General features: G+C 41.8%; 1 protein-coding gene and 1 non-coding gene across 6 annotated transcripts in view; both read left to right on the top strand.

Annotated features, from left to right (window-relative positions):
- Window positions 1-14,940, top strand: part of unc5db (unc-5 netrin receptor Db) — a 217,520-nt gene that overhangs the window by 201,980 nt on the left and 600 nt on the right. For all 5 annotated transcript variants that reach the window (XM_020474537.2, XM_020474523.2, XM_020474518.2 and 2 more), the window contains 6 exons: window positions 249-420; window positions 3,664-3,891; window positions 7,892-8,041; window positions 10,915-11,079; window positions 11,478-11,656; window positions 12,396-14,940. The exon at window positions 12,396-14,940 is cut by the window's right edge and continues 600 nt beyond it. In XM_020474537.2, the coding sequence (XP_020330126.1) occupies window positions 249-420; window positions 3,664-3,891; window positions 7,892-8,041; window positions 10,915-11,079; window positions 11,478-11,656; window positions 12,396-12,642 (1,141 nt within the window). In that variant the 3' untranslated portion in view covers window positions 12,643-14,940. The remainder of the gene's footprint in view (window positions 1-248; window positions 421-3,663; window positions 3,892-7,891; window positions 8,042-10,914; window positions 11,080-11,477; window positions 11,657-12,395) is intronic.
- Window positions 839-891, top strand: LOC116371902 (U7 small nuclear RNA). The gene has a single exon (XR_004209064.1). It is a non-coding gene; the product is annotated as a U7 small nuclear RNA (small nuclear RNA).

The following is a 14,940-nucleotide window of genomic DNA, read 5'->3' as shown; positions in this document are numbered from 1 at the left end:
AGGATATCCCTGCCGGCCAAACCCTCCCTAACCCAGACGATGCTGGGCCAATTGTACGTCGCCCCATGAGCCTCCCGGTCGCGGGCCGGCTGCAGCAGAGCCTGAGCTCGAACCCAGTGCCTTAGACCCGGAAGGCCCCCCCTCCATTCAATATTTGACCACATTTTATCAAATACATTATACCTGTAGCTACAGTTAGTTGAATAGCGTCTTTTCAGAATGAACCAACGACAATTAGTGTTTTTCAGTTTCCAGACGGAGGAAGGCTGTGAGATCCTACTAGGACCAGAGGTCACCTATGGTCCTCGAGGCCTAGACCTCTCCAGTCCTGTTGCTATGACGATAGCTCACTGTGCAGAGGTTGACACTGAGAACTGGAACATCCAACTGAAGAGGAAAACACAGGACAACAGTTGGGAGGTAAGAGAAGCCCCTTTAACCATAACCTCTGTGCTCTCTGGGCCGGTTACTCAGACACAGATTGCATTTTTTAGTCCAGGACCGAGTCCACCCACATAAGAAAATACTACAGTTTACTATAGAATACTACCTCGATCATGTGTAGTACTTAGTATATAATTGTGTGGTATACTGTAGAATACTATAGTAAATACTAGTATTATCGACAAAAAACACCATTAAATAATACAGAAATGTATGCAAAACATTTTCTTTACTATAGTAAATACTTCTGTATTTCATTTGCATATACCCTGCCCATCCCCCTCCCCCATACTGCAATTTGTGCCATCTTTAAATGAGAAACCCACATGCCAAGTATAGACCATATATTGTGTTTCCTACAGGTTATAGAAAGAGCTGAAACTGAACTACCCGAAAATGTGCTCTTTTAGTATTTCTCCAGTAGGTTTCCTCTAGGAGAAAGCCCCCCAGTTTTAAGTCAAAGATAATAAATCAAAAATCAAAAACTGTTTGGGAAATACTACAGTAATGTTTTTTTGCAGACTGTAGTATACTGTACAGTAAATACTACAGTATACTATTCCCTAAAAAGTGCACTACTTTTGACCAGGGCCCATATGTATGAATTAAGTGCCATTTGGGATGCATCCTTGAGCAATGCCCTGCTCCGCACCCTTTGCCCTCAATAGCCTTTTCACACTTCAGACACAACAGTGAATACTACAGTAAAGTCTGAAATAACACTGCAGTGAATACCATAGTGTTCCTACCATAGTATACATTATAGTATTTTTTATTTTGGGTAGGCCCTATGTTATTGTTTATTTTTTCTTCTATAACCCTGTGTGTTTTCAACTGGTCAAAGATATTCCCTGATAGAGGTTGTATTTTCCCTTGACACCTCAACACAGTTTGTTCCATCAGCTCTTTTAATTTCCTGACCTCTGTATCTCTCTTTTGGGAGGGACAATGTTCCAGCGAGCCTATTTGTGATGTGCCTGTTGAGATGTGTGTGTCTAAAGTGTGAAAAGGCTATTGAGAGCATAGGGTGTGGAGCAGGGCATTGCTAAAGGAAGCGTCCCAAACTGCACTCAATTCCTACATAGTGCACTACTTTTGACCAGGGCCCATAGGGATCTGGTCAAAAGTACTGCACTTTAATAGGGAATAGGGTGCCATTTGTGACTAACTCAAAGGCTTACGGTCACTGTGGATCCAACAGCCTGCTTTAGGGGAACAACAGCCTGCCTGAGGGGAATAACATTGAGAGCGCTGGAGAAAAAACACAACAATTACAGCATGTAATAGCAGAGAAAACACATTGCTTGTGTCAGTCAGACGGGGTAACGACAGGGCAAAAGGGCCCATTAGACATCGGAAGTATCGATTGGTGGATTCTGGATGGACATACTGAAATGGGTGTGGACGTGAGGCAATCAGGGGAAGAGTCATGGAAATGGCCTCCCATCTGACCTGGACTCGCCGAATGTGTCCCAAATGGCACCCTTTTCCCTATGTAGTGCACTATTTTTAACTATGGGCCCTGGTCAAAAGTAGTGCACTATATAGGGAATAGGGTGCCATTTGTGATGCCACTGCCTGCCCTGCTTTCTAAACACCTCCCACTTCTCAGGACATGTTCACTAAACAGACACGTGAATCAGCCTACCTGCCACTCACTGGCTTTTTCAGTAATTGTTAGACCTTGGTTTGTTACCTTTTGTATTTCTCAACACCGTTGTTAAGATACTATGGCCTACACCCTAAAGCCATAGTGTTTGTTTCTTCTCATGCAAAGTTGCTAGTAGTAGGCTTAGTTGAGATATTTCAGCATTCTTGTTTTTTTTCCCCGTGTGTACTGTTCGCCTTCGGAATGTCTAATATTATTTTGTTGTCTAAAAAAGAGCTTTCTACAATCTATAACTTATTGTACATTCCCAAGAGGTTAATACACAACCCAGAGGCTCTGTAGGCAATGCCCTCCCTCACTTAGAATTATTTGTTCATGAAAATGTGTTTTTGAACAAAACAAGTGTAAAATAAAATAATTAAGAGCATTTCCAGGCAGGCAGTAATATAATTGTACATCTGACCACGTTTTGGCAGACTGAACAGGGGGTCAGAATAATGAATATTGTAGTTCTGCCCCCGGCTGTTATGCTATGTGGTGTCGGTGATTAAAACAGGGTTGTTATTTAGAATATTAGCAGCCTCTGGATTTGGTCCTGCACCCACTCTGTCCTATATAATGCTGTTACAACCAATGGGAGTGGGCTGTGTGCCCTATGTAAGGCAATTAACTATACAAGAGGTTGTAGCAGTCCTTGCATGTATCACTGGCTTGCTTACCCCAGGCAAGGAAACAATGGGAATGGGTGGCAGGGATCTTTGTCTCAATTACGGGCTGCCTCCTGACCCCACCATTCATATACACCATTTTTGTCTCTTGCCCTTTTCTATGGGTATATCCCAAATAGCTATTCACATGTAGTGCACTACTTTTGACCAGAGCCCTATGGTGTCATTTGGGACAGAGTCTATAATCTCTCTTGGATATACAACATTCACCGCTGCAGATTTCATACCCTGCAGACTTCCTGGAGGTCATTCTAGCTGAGGATGGTACAGGTGTGTAATTGACATACTGTAGCTAAGCCTTGAATCTCATTAACCGACTCTGCGACCAAAGGTTCAACACGCAATAACAAGAGACAGCGAAATTGGTAGCTACTAACCATCACGCCTTCCTTGGCCCTTCATTACTTCTCATTTGTGTAAATGATATAGCTTTGTATGTCTCCAATTTTCTCGCTGTTTTTTATTTTATTTGAAGTGAACACAGCTGTTTTAGAGGGAGATAATGTGGGATATAATTATGGTAGCTGGCTGGGATGATAAAAACGACTGATTTCATTATTGTAGATTAAAATAATAAAAGGGATTTCTCAACTACTGCTGTTGTTCATGATGACTGATCTGTGTTCTGAGATGTTACCATCTCATCTACCTCGGAAACCCATTTATAAAAGCACTTCAATTATATTCATTGAACCAAACATTTAAATGCTCCCATGATGACACAACACTATAAAAGATGCTGAACAAATACACATCCACACATAGCACAATTGCATAATTATAGTATTTCTTCTCAATGTAATCAAATGTAATGATGCTTCATGCAATTGTCTTATCATCCTCTGTTGCCAACCGGCCTGTGTTCTGTGTTCCCTGTCACAGGAAGTGATGTCAGTAGAGGATGAGTCAACATTCTGTTACTGCCTGATGGACTCCAGTAGCTGCCACCTGCTGCTGGACCAGCCTGGCTCCTACGCCCTGGTTGGTGAACCACTCACTCAGGCAGCCGTGAAGAGGCTGAAGCTAGCAGTGTTTGGCAGCATGGGGGCCACACCCATGCACTACAGCCTCCGAGTGTACTGTGTGGACGACACGCCATACGCCTTTCAGGTAAACAGGAAGGTGCTCTGCACCATAAATCGTCCCATATGCCCTATGCATTTGTGGAGATCTGAGAGGATTTGATTGGTATAAGCAATATGGGGATCTTCCAAGGTAGAGCTATTAGGGGTCAATTTGAGATTAGGTCATTCTCATCCATTTTTGTCACGCAATGCCTGTTTGTCAGCAGTGGAATATAAGAAATACTGTTGAATAATAGGTGTATTTCCTGGTGGTTGCATAATGCATACGCACACGTTGTTTTCCTTTGCTTGGTTCATTCTTTTCATTGATTGCAGTTTGCTCTTGGGCAATCATCTGAATCGCAGTATTGATGGCAGTGCTTAGGCGGCAGATGATAGAAGAGAATCAAGTCCCTCACAAACATGGATATTTACGGGTTAGCCTTCCAATCATTCGGTCATATAATTCAATAAAGCATGTGAATGTCTGTATTGATATCTCATCATCTAGCATCAGGGAAATCAACTGCCTCAGTTCACCCAAGAGACATAAAGCACAACAGAAGTGATCAGAACAGAATAGGCCTCAGGAGTGACTCAGCCCCTGCTTGTGTTCCTGTGATTTACCAGAAGTCACTGACAGCTGGGTTTAAAATGCTTTTTGGATTTGGTTTATGAATCCGTCCCCAGCGCAGCCTGCCGAGCAGATGCCAGCCCCCTCTGTCCTCTGGGTCTCTGTCGGCTACAATCACACTCACTCTGCTTCATGTTGTTCAAGTTCTGGCTATAGACGGACAGAGTCAATCACCGGTCATATCCTAGATTTAGATCAACAGGATGCTCCTGATAATAATATTAAGGATGTCATTTCAGTGCAAAATGTACCCAAATGTAGCTCTTACTCTGGCTTCAGTTGCCATAAAATATGAGGATGGGGCTAGCACACAACCTAGTCTGCATAGGGAATACAGATTACAGAATTACAGAGGAATACCATTTGCTCAAGCAATGCTGATATTAATGGAATGGGAAGAGGAAATGTAGCATTGAAAGGGTGTTATTTCTCAAAAGGTCAAAGAAAATGGCCATAATGTATCCTAAAAATTATTTTATGGATTTTAATTGGATTTTAATAGAAAACTTTCGTCCTGCAGATCAGGTTATCTGATCGGATAGGATTAAATGTTAATTCAAATGATAACTGATGTGGCTCATGTAATGGAATGTATTTTTTTGTAATGTCACTTGAGTTGAATCAACAAATCACAGCACATATTGATGGGTACACTTCCTGCTTTTACTTCCTGCTTGTACTGTGCTTCCTGCTTTGCTCCTATGGGTCAAAGATGTTCTATTAGATTGACAAGATAGTCAAGTGACCACTCTAACAATGGAAATGCATGTCCTCAAAGACGGGAGGCGGGAGGAGGTGAGATCAGGTGGGACCATTCTAGCAAATGAGAGCACAGATATGAGTATGAAGAACAGGCCAAGATAAATAGAGGACTAATCTTTGTATCTTTGTATCAAATTATATTGGTCACAGACACATGGTTAGCAGATGTTATTGTGAGTGTAGCAAAATGCTTGTCTGTGCCATTATAGTGTCTGTGACAGCATGGACAGCGCCATTGAGGCTATCTCCATTTTAAATTTGTCAATTTTCTTGTTCTTCATTGGCTGTTTTCTCCCAGCTCATTGGCTGTTAGCTCACAAGTCCCAACTCTTTAAAATTGTGGAAGCCCTCAATTGTAATATCCATGCTAAAATGAGTTATATCCATGATGAGTCCTCTATCTATGTCATGACAGCAGGCACAACTCCGATATAAAGTTGTTTTTGGGTAAGTTGCCGATATGCCATGTATATCAGTGCATTCGCAACAACCTAAATTCTATTCGATCAAATAAGCCTCACTTAGCAAATAATAATTTTTCTGTTGACCAAATTCGACACTCATTGGCCTCAACACAAAAAATAATACTTACTTATTTTCATGGACAGATTTTGAACGGAGTAAAACGTCTCGTTTCACAGTGCAAAACAACATGACCGACAACAATGACCACTGAAAAAATATCAAAGTATTCAGACCCCTTGACTTTTTCCACATTTTGTGACGTTACAGCCTTATTCTAAAATTGATTTTTTTTTCTTTCTTCCTCATCAATCTACACACTACCCAATAACGACAAAGCAAAAACAGGCTTTTTGAAATTTTTGCTAAGAAAAAAAAAAAAGCCTGAAAATATCACATTTACATAAGTACTCAGACCCTTTACTCAGTACTTTGTTGAAGCATATTTGGCAGCAATTACTGCCTCGAGTCTTCTTGGGTATGATGCTGCAAGCTTGGCACACCTGTATTTGGGGAGTTTCTCCCATTCTTCTCTGCAGATCCTCTCAAGCTCTGTCAGGTTGGCTGGGGAGTGTTGCTGCACAACTATTTTCAGGTCTCTCCAGAGATGTTAGATTGGGTTCAAGTCTGGGCTCTGGCTGGGCCACTCAAGGACATTCAGAGACTTGTCCCGAAGCCACTCCTGCATTGTGTTGGCTGTGTGCTTAGGGTCTGAGGTCCTGAGTGCTCTGGATCAGGGTTTCGTCAAGGATCTCCCTGTACTTTGCTCCATTCATTTTGCCTCGATCCTGGCTAATCTCCCAGTCCCTGCCGCTGAAAAACATCCCCACAGCATAATGCTTCCACCACCATGCTTAACCGTGACGAGTTAAATCTTGGTTTCATCAGACCAGAGAATCTTGTTTCTCATTGTCTGAGTCCTTTAGGTGCCTTTTGGCAAACTCCAAGCGGGCTGTCATGCGCCTTTTACTGAGGTGTGGATACCATCTGGCCACTCCACCATAAAGTCCTGATTGGTGGAGTGCTGCAGAGATGGTTGTCCTTCTGGAAGGTTCTCTCATCTCCACAGAGGAACTCTGGAGCTCTGTCAGAGTGACCATCAGGTTCTTGGTCACCTCCCTGACCAAGGCCCTTCTCCCCAGATCGCTCAGTTTGGCCGAGTGGCCAGATCTCCAAACTTCTTCCATTTAAGAATGATGGAGGCCACTGTATTCTTGGGGACCTTCAATGCTGCAGAAATGTTTTGGTACCCTTCCCCAGATCTGTACTATCCACTATCCTGTCTCAAAGCTCTCTGACAATTCCTTCAACCTCATGGCATAGTTTTTGCTCTGACATTCACCGTCAACTGTGGGACCTTACATAGACAGGTGTGTGCCTTTCCAAATAATGTCCAATCAATTGAATTTACCACAGGTGGACTCCAATCAAGTTGTAGAAACATCACAAGGATGATCAATGGAAACAGGATGCACCTGAGCTCATTTTTGCAAAATGTCTAAAAAACCAGTTTTTGCTTTGTCATTATGGGGTTTTGAGTGTAGATTGATGAGGGGAAAAAAAAATATTTGTACAATTTTAGAATAAGGCTGTAACGTAACAAAATGTAGCAAAAGTCGAGGGGTCTGAATACTTTCAGAATTCACTGTATAGATGTTTATTTGCTATTACGGAGACTGCAGTCATTTGGCTGGCCAATTACCGTCATCCAAAATTCCATGACCGTCACAGCCCTAACACAAATGCAAACAAACAGTCACAAGCAGTCAGCGTGGCATGGTGTTAGTCATCCCTCTGTTTCTTTTGTCGCTTCTCTTTGGCAGTGAGATGTCTGAGAATAGACCGCTCATACATTAAACGTCCCACAGGAGCAGAACAATGGTGACAGATGAATACCTTACAGCCTCAAATCAAAAGGCACTTTCATCATTTCAAATACAATTTTGGGGATGGATGTTAGCCGATACATGCTCATCCAATGCATTAAATTGAGACTTCAATCTTGTATTGTGGTTCCATATTTAATATAGCTGGCTACTAATGAGAATTGTTTTCTAGTATTTCATGTAATTTCTCTTGACTTTAGAAAATGATCAGGTTTTGTGAGGATTTGTGGTTGGAAGCAGAAGTGAACTGTGGTGATAAAGAGAACTGGCCGACTGACTCTCCGGTCCCTCACTCCCTCCAGGGAGTGGTGGCCACAGAGACCAGTAGAGGAGGACAGCTCCTGGAGGAACCTAAGATGCTGCCTTTCAGAGGGAACACCTTCAGCCTCCAGGTCTACATCCAGGATGTCCCACAATTTCTATGGAGCATCAAACCCTTTACTACGTGCCAGGTAACTGTTTTAGACTTTAACTACTTAGAGATGTAGACGTTATGATGTACATGTTATGACCGTCTCTGTCTTAGCAGGACTTGTGTCAGTTGTAAGTTTCAGGAAGAATTGTGTCAGTCTAATCAGAACTAGACACTGTAAGACATTATCGACTTCTGCCTTACTCTAAAGCGTTTCGCACTGAATCATTTCAGAAACTGTTGAAACTGGAACTTCAAACTCTTTACCAGATGTCAGGTATTGTTAAAGCTCTCTTGGCGTACAAATGTAGACTGTTTGGTACTTCCAGATAGGGACATTATCTTGTTCTGCCTTACCCTAAAGTGTTGAGCACTAAAGACTTTCAGAAACTGCAAATCTTAGCATAGAAAGCAGTGGTGGAAAAAGTACCCAATTGTTATACTTGAGTAAAAGTATAGATACCTTAAATAGAAAGTTATTCAAGTAAAAGTGAAAGCCACCCAGTAAAATACTACTAGAGTAAAAGTATTTGGTTCTAAATATACTTAAGTATCAAAAGTAAATGTAATTTCTAAAATAAGAGTAAAAGTATACATTATTTGAAATTCCTTATATTAAGCAAAGCAGATGGCACCATTTTATTGTTTTATAAATATATGGATTGCCAGGGGTACACTCCAACACACAACATTTACATACGGTGCATTTGTGTTTAGTGAGTCCACCAGATCAGAGGCATTCAACATGTAATGAGTACTTTTGGGTGTCAGGGAAAATGTATGGTGAAACATATATCTATTTTTTAGGAATGTAGTGAAGTAACAGTTGTCAAAAATATAAATAATAAAGACCAGATACCCCCAAAAACCACTGAATTAGTATTTTAAAGTATTTTTTAAAAAGTACTTTACACCACTGATAGAAAGTTGTATGTGTTATTAATTGCCAGATGGTTAACAAAATGTTTGGTTACAACCAGACTGCCATTCTTACAGGAGGTTGTTTACCTTTATTGGTAACTGTGTGTGCACACTGCATTGCCCCCATACATCTGTGAGGGGTGAGGAAGTAGGGTAGCGTGTCTCACACAGACCGTCAGACAGACACCTCCTCTTGGCTTATTTATGATGATCTTTGGAAGGAGACTGCCTCTATGAACCTCCCCCTTTCAAAGGGCAGTTGGAGAGTAATGGCTCTTGCCTGGACCATACATCAAGTTAGCTTTTTCATTTTTTATTTTACTGCTAGAGTACCTGGCCTCTCCACGTCCATCATTCCCCTGTGCACCATTATCTGACACATCCATCCCACATCGGGGAAGATCAGATGATCAAAGCTAAGGGGTTAAGTTCTCTTTAGGCACACTAGACTCGTTTTTTTTTTGTTGCTAGTGTCCCTATTGCCATGGTTACATATCAAATGGCACCCTGTTCCCTATATAGTGCACTACTTTTGACCAGAGCCCACTGGGATCATACTCTTTTTTTCAATTTTCACCTAAAATGACACCCAAGTCAAACTGCCTGCAGCTCAGGACCTGAAGCAATGATTTTTTTATAAATTTAACTAGGCAAGTCAGTTAAGAACAAATTCTTATTTTCAATGACTGCCTAGGAACAGTGGGTTGCCTGTTCAGGGGCAGAACGACACCTTGTCAGCTCGGGGGTTTGAACTTGCAACCTTCCGGTTACTAGTCCAACGCTCTAACCACTAGGCTACCCTGCCGCCCCACTAGGGTACCCTGCATATTATTGATACCATTTGTGCAAATGTGAAATAAATGTAGGATAATATAGCACATTAGATCTGGTAAAAGATAATACAAACAAAAAAATATTTTTTTTCATCATCTTTGAAATGCAAGAGAAAGGCCATACATTGATTGGAGTCTAGGTGTAATTCTGATGGCAGCAGTGTGTTTGCAAAGTTTCAGGCTGATCCAGTGAAGAATTACATTACTGCATAATATTTTGTATCAAGTCTGCCAGGAGTTTGGTCAATTGATATATTTTCAAGTACATAACTATAGAGAACATACAAAAATGCTATGGTAATAAAAAAATTCGGTTTACACACTCCCAGGAATGTCATACATGGTGGATCATTAGCTTATACACTAACTATCACACATCTAGATGGCCTGGCGGGGTGGGTGTGGAGCCAGAGACAGTAGTGGGGTCAAACTGTAGACCCCAGTTCCTACATTTGAACATAAAAATAGATTTTATCAAACAAAACTATGCTACATTTTATCTCTGGGACCCTCAGGATGACAACTCAGAGCAAGATTACTGAATGTAAGCACATGCTTTACCTTCAGAGGTGATTGTATCAAACCAGTTGCCGTGATAAAAGTTTTTGTTGTTGTTGTGCACTCTCCTCAAACAATAACATGGTATTTTTCCACTGTAATAGCTACTGTTAATTGGACACTGCAGTTAGAGTAACAAGAATTTAAGCTCTCTGCCCATATAAGACATGTCTATATCCCGGAAAGTTGGCTGTTGTATACCAACGTCATTCTAGTCACATTAGTGCACGTTAGCAACAACCATCCCAGTTTAGGGACACCCATCCTGTAGAGGATAAGTAGTGCACTATATAGGGGATAGGGTTCCATTTGGGAGGTAGCCCATCACTGTGACTTGTTTACTGGTGACTTTATTATGCAGAGATGGAAGATGGAAGCGTGCAGGAGGTCACGGATTTCCCTACAGAGGTGCCCACTGCTGAAATGTATTAAACATCAAAGGCAATAATTTTCCCGTTCGTCATTCCCTCGGTCTCGGATATTGTGTGTAATATTTAGCCCGCGATCCGACATCCATTATCAGAATTAAGTCGGAATTGAACCCCCCCAGTACAAATGCTTACTTCCATACATAATTCTCTCTTTGTGTGCCTGGCTGCAGGAATTCTCCTTTTCCCAAGTGTGGTGCAGCAATCAGAAGCCCCTGCACTGTGCCTTCTCCCTGGAGAGAAACAGCCCCACCACCACCCAGCTCTCCTGCAAGATCAGCGTGCGCCAGGTCAAAGGTCATGAGCAGATTCTGCAGGTCTATACGTCCGTGGCGGAGGTGAGCCTGGCTCTCCGTGTGTGAATGACATTTTACTTCCACAATCCACACAACCTTTATTTAACCTTAGTGAAGTCAGTGTCCTCTGCTGTCACTAGCTGAACATCCTGTTCTCAGGAGTCTGCAGTGGTTGTTTCTCCCTATTCCCTGTGGTGTACAACTTTTGACCAAGGCCCATAGGGCTCTGGTCAAAAGTAGTGAAATATATAGGGAATAGGTTGCCATTTGGGATGCATCCTATGCTTCTTTTTAAAACCGAGGGTAGCTAGATGCTATCAATGAGAGCTGACTTATTGATGGCCCTGTGTATCCTAACAGTCTTTTTGTTAAATAAAATAGTTTTTTAATTATACTTGACTCCTGTGACATTGTGTTTTGGCTCTGTTTTTCCCCTGTAGAGCAAGAAGGAGTCAGTCCCATTTTTTACCCAGACGGACTGCACCGTCACCTCACAGGCAGGGCCCAAAGCCTTCAAAATTCCCCTCTCCATCCGCCAGAGGATATGTGCCACCTTTGACACTGCCAATGCCAAGGGCAAGGACTGGCAGCTCTTAGCCCAGAAACTCCATCTAGATAGGTGAGTGTCCAAGGCTGTGATCCCAAATACCCCCCTATTCCCAATGTAGTGCACTACTTTTGACCAGGGCCCCATGGTACTAAATAGGTAGTAGGGTGCCATTTGAGATGTAGCCCAACTGTCTATCATGTCTCACTGAATGTTTCAATGATTACTTGAACAAACAGCAGAAGGTATTTGAGACTTTTGGGCTTCCAAATGAGCCCAATCAGCTGTCCTCACATTATATCTTATCATGTTAAGCTGATTTTAATTGAGTCTGATGGCACAGAAATGACTGCATTCACAGAGGGTGATGCTTTTGGCAGGGACGGGTAAACCAATGTTTTATAGTGAAATACTGCCCTCCACTGGATCTAATGGCTTACTGTAATACACACATTGCAAGTTGATACCCCAAACGACCCAATAGGACTACAGAGTGTTTATCATAGGCCTACAGTACATATTCAGTCCGAATGTGACATGGACCTTTCCCCCCTCAAATGTTGACTAGTTTACTAACGTTGATATTTCAAGAAATCTCTTATCATGTCTAGTATGTCATTTCTCAGATACACACTTACTAGCATTGCATGTCAGTCCCTCCCTGTTGAGATGTGGAAAGAGTGCTGTGCTGAAACACAGAGTTGTATCTCATAGGAGACGAAAAATCTATAAACAACAGTGTTGTTCACTTTGCTAAGTGTGCTGTGACCACTTTGTCTACCAAAAGTGTTCCCCCCCCTTCTCCCTACAGAAACCTGTCATATTTTCTTAAGCAACAGAGCCCCTCTGCGGTCATACTGAGCCTGTGGGAGGCACGACACCAAGACACTGGTGACCTGGACTCTCTGGCAAGCGCTCTGGAGGAAATTGGCAAGATCCACTCCAAAAGCACTGCAGCAAAGAGCCAGGAGGACCCTGAATCAGACTTAGTACATCATTTAGGAACAGGAAGCCCAGGCAACCCAGTGTGTGGAATGGGTGAACTCACCCAATCATGAGACTGCTAACTCAGTCCCAGAGTATACTGGCGGATTTATGAGAGGAATTCTTCTTCTACATAGATCCCAACAACAGAAGCGTAATGCATAAGATGGAGATTGTTGTTCACAGTGCAAAACAACATGACCGACAACAATGACCACTGAAAAAATATCAAATCTGTCATTGCTGTGTGCATACTGTATCCACCCTTTTCTGAGGATGTACTGTAAATCTGTTTTGCATTTCTGTTCCATTCCCTCCATTATTTTGCTCTTAGTCAATCCATTCTTAAGTCAGGCTGCCCCTCAATTGAGTTTCTGTTGCCCTTGTTTTCTTATTCTGTTGTTGGGACCAACCAATGCTCTTCAGAGAGTGGAACAGCTCTTCACCATCCCGAGAGGTTGAAACTATCCTCAGTGCCCAAATGGAAGCCCATTTCTGATGTAGTGCAGTACTTCTGGCCAGAGCCCTATGGACGCTGGTGAAAAGTAGTGCACTAAATAGGTAATAGGGTCCGCTATTTGGGAAGGAACCAATATCACACCCATTTACCGTAAGACATCTGTATGGTATTCGTTCCTATTTGAATACTAGGTTATCAATTCCAAATAATGTATCAAATGGGAGAAACCACTCTGAAAACATGTGAAAGGTACAGATGAGAATAACATGAGTTTTACTGTAATGGCAAAACCCCTGACGATTATGAAAATATCTTTGTGTCAGGCTATTGTGTGTGTGTGTGTATGTGTTTGTGTGTGTGCGCACGAGTTGTGGTTTGGCCACCCAGAGGGAGAAGGAGAAATCTGGAGGAGTTGTAAGACATCATTTCCTGGCCCTGTGCCATGTGTAACACTGCATCTTATCACTCACGTCCAACCATTGACACCTGTCAAAGTGCTGCATAGCTATCCACCACACACAAGCCTCCCAGCAGAGGCACAGCACTTCACAACTACACAGGACATCAATGTGGATAGAATGTGTTATGGTATGGAAGCCCTTCTGGTACATTAAGCATGCATGTTTAACATCCTGTTGTACTGTACAAGTAAGGGGAGCCCATAGGGGTCTGAACAAAAGTAATGCACGTAAGGGAATATGGTGCCATTTGGGACGCATCTTAAATGTCATAGGAAAGCAGGGGATTATGAATTACTGGTCTGAACAATAGGCACTGTTTTGAACATGTTTAGAAAAGACATCCAGCTAAAACAAAAATGAAAGAATGCAACAGTAATTCATCGGATGGATAGTTATTTTTCTTGATGTAATTCATAGGGCGGATGTATACTTCAAAGTCATTATTATGCATATTTCTGTTGTATGTGTTCAGTGTGATTTCTCATCTACAGGTTTGGATCATGTCCCTTTGTAGTTACTCACTGCTTTCATTGCTATAGTATTATGATCATAATAACAAGGATTTGAAATGATCTGAATAGGTTTTGAAAATGTTGCTCATTTTACAAAAGACGCTCAACTTGTTGATTTGTACACATGTTGCAGTCTCCTCTGAACTACTGTACCTAAAACACTGTTGGCACATAGTTTGTTATATGCAATTTCATATACAACAACATGCGTCCCAAATGATACCCTATTCCCAATAGTGCGCTACTTTTGAATAGGGCACTTTAAAGGTAATAGGGTTCTATTTGGGACACAAAACATACAGTGTTGAGCTGAAGAGTGTTTATGCTACATGACCGGATTCATGTACCATTTTTGTCGCTCTCATCATGAAGGATTACATAAGAGCTGAAGTTACGTTGTACGTGAAACCTACATTGCTAATCAGATTGGCTATACTCTAGTGATCAATCGAATGTTAATCGTTATACAACCCAGCTGGCTATAGAACAGATTAGTGAGTGAGCTTTACATTTTGAATATGATTGTTTTTTAATTGTTAGTTGTTGAATTCTCCTCCCCTGTACTAATGTGAGCAAGAGTGGTACAAAAAATGGAAGCAAGTGTGCTGTTGTAATGCTAAACAGTGGCTGATGTTGCATAAAGAGCATTTGTCTGTAAAATACAATACATCTTAACAACCAAACAGAATTGTAACTATTTTATTTAATGCAGCAATGCTGAGTCATGTCCAACTTATTAAATGTTGAAGTTAAGTTTGTAAATGTTAAGTGGGGCCACTGAGCTTTGAACCATGAACACACACACACACACACACACACACACACACACACACACACACACACACACTCTCTGTATACTTATGCTTTGTGTTAGAGTATTGCTGTGTCACTGGCTGAAGAGTTTACTGTTGGACCCCTGATTTACTGTCCCCTGAGCTG

This window comes from Oncorhynchus kisutch, linkage group LG3 (genome assembly GCF_002021735.2).
Source record: "Oncorhynchus kisutch isolate 150728-3 linkage group LG3, Okis_V2, whole genome shotgun sequence".
Taxonomy (NCBI): domain Eukaryota; kingdom Metazoa; phylum Chordata; class Actinopteri; order Salmoniformes; family Salmonidae; genus Oncorhynchus; species Oncorhynchus kisutch.
Note: the sequence above shows the minus strand (reverse complement) of the source record. Positions and strands in the feature narration are given on the sequence as shown.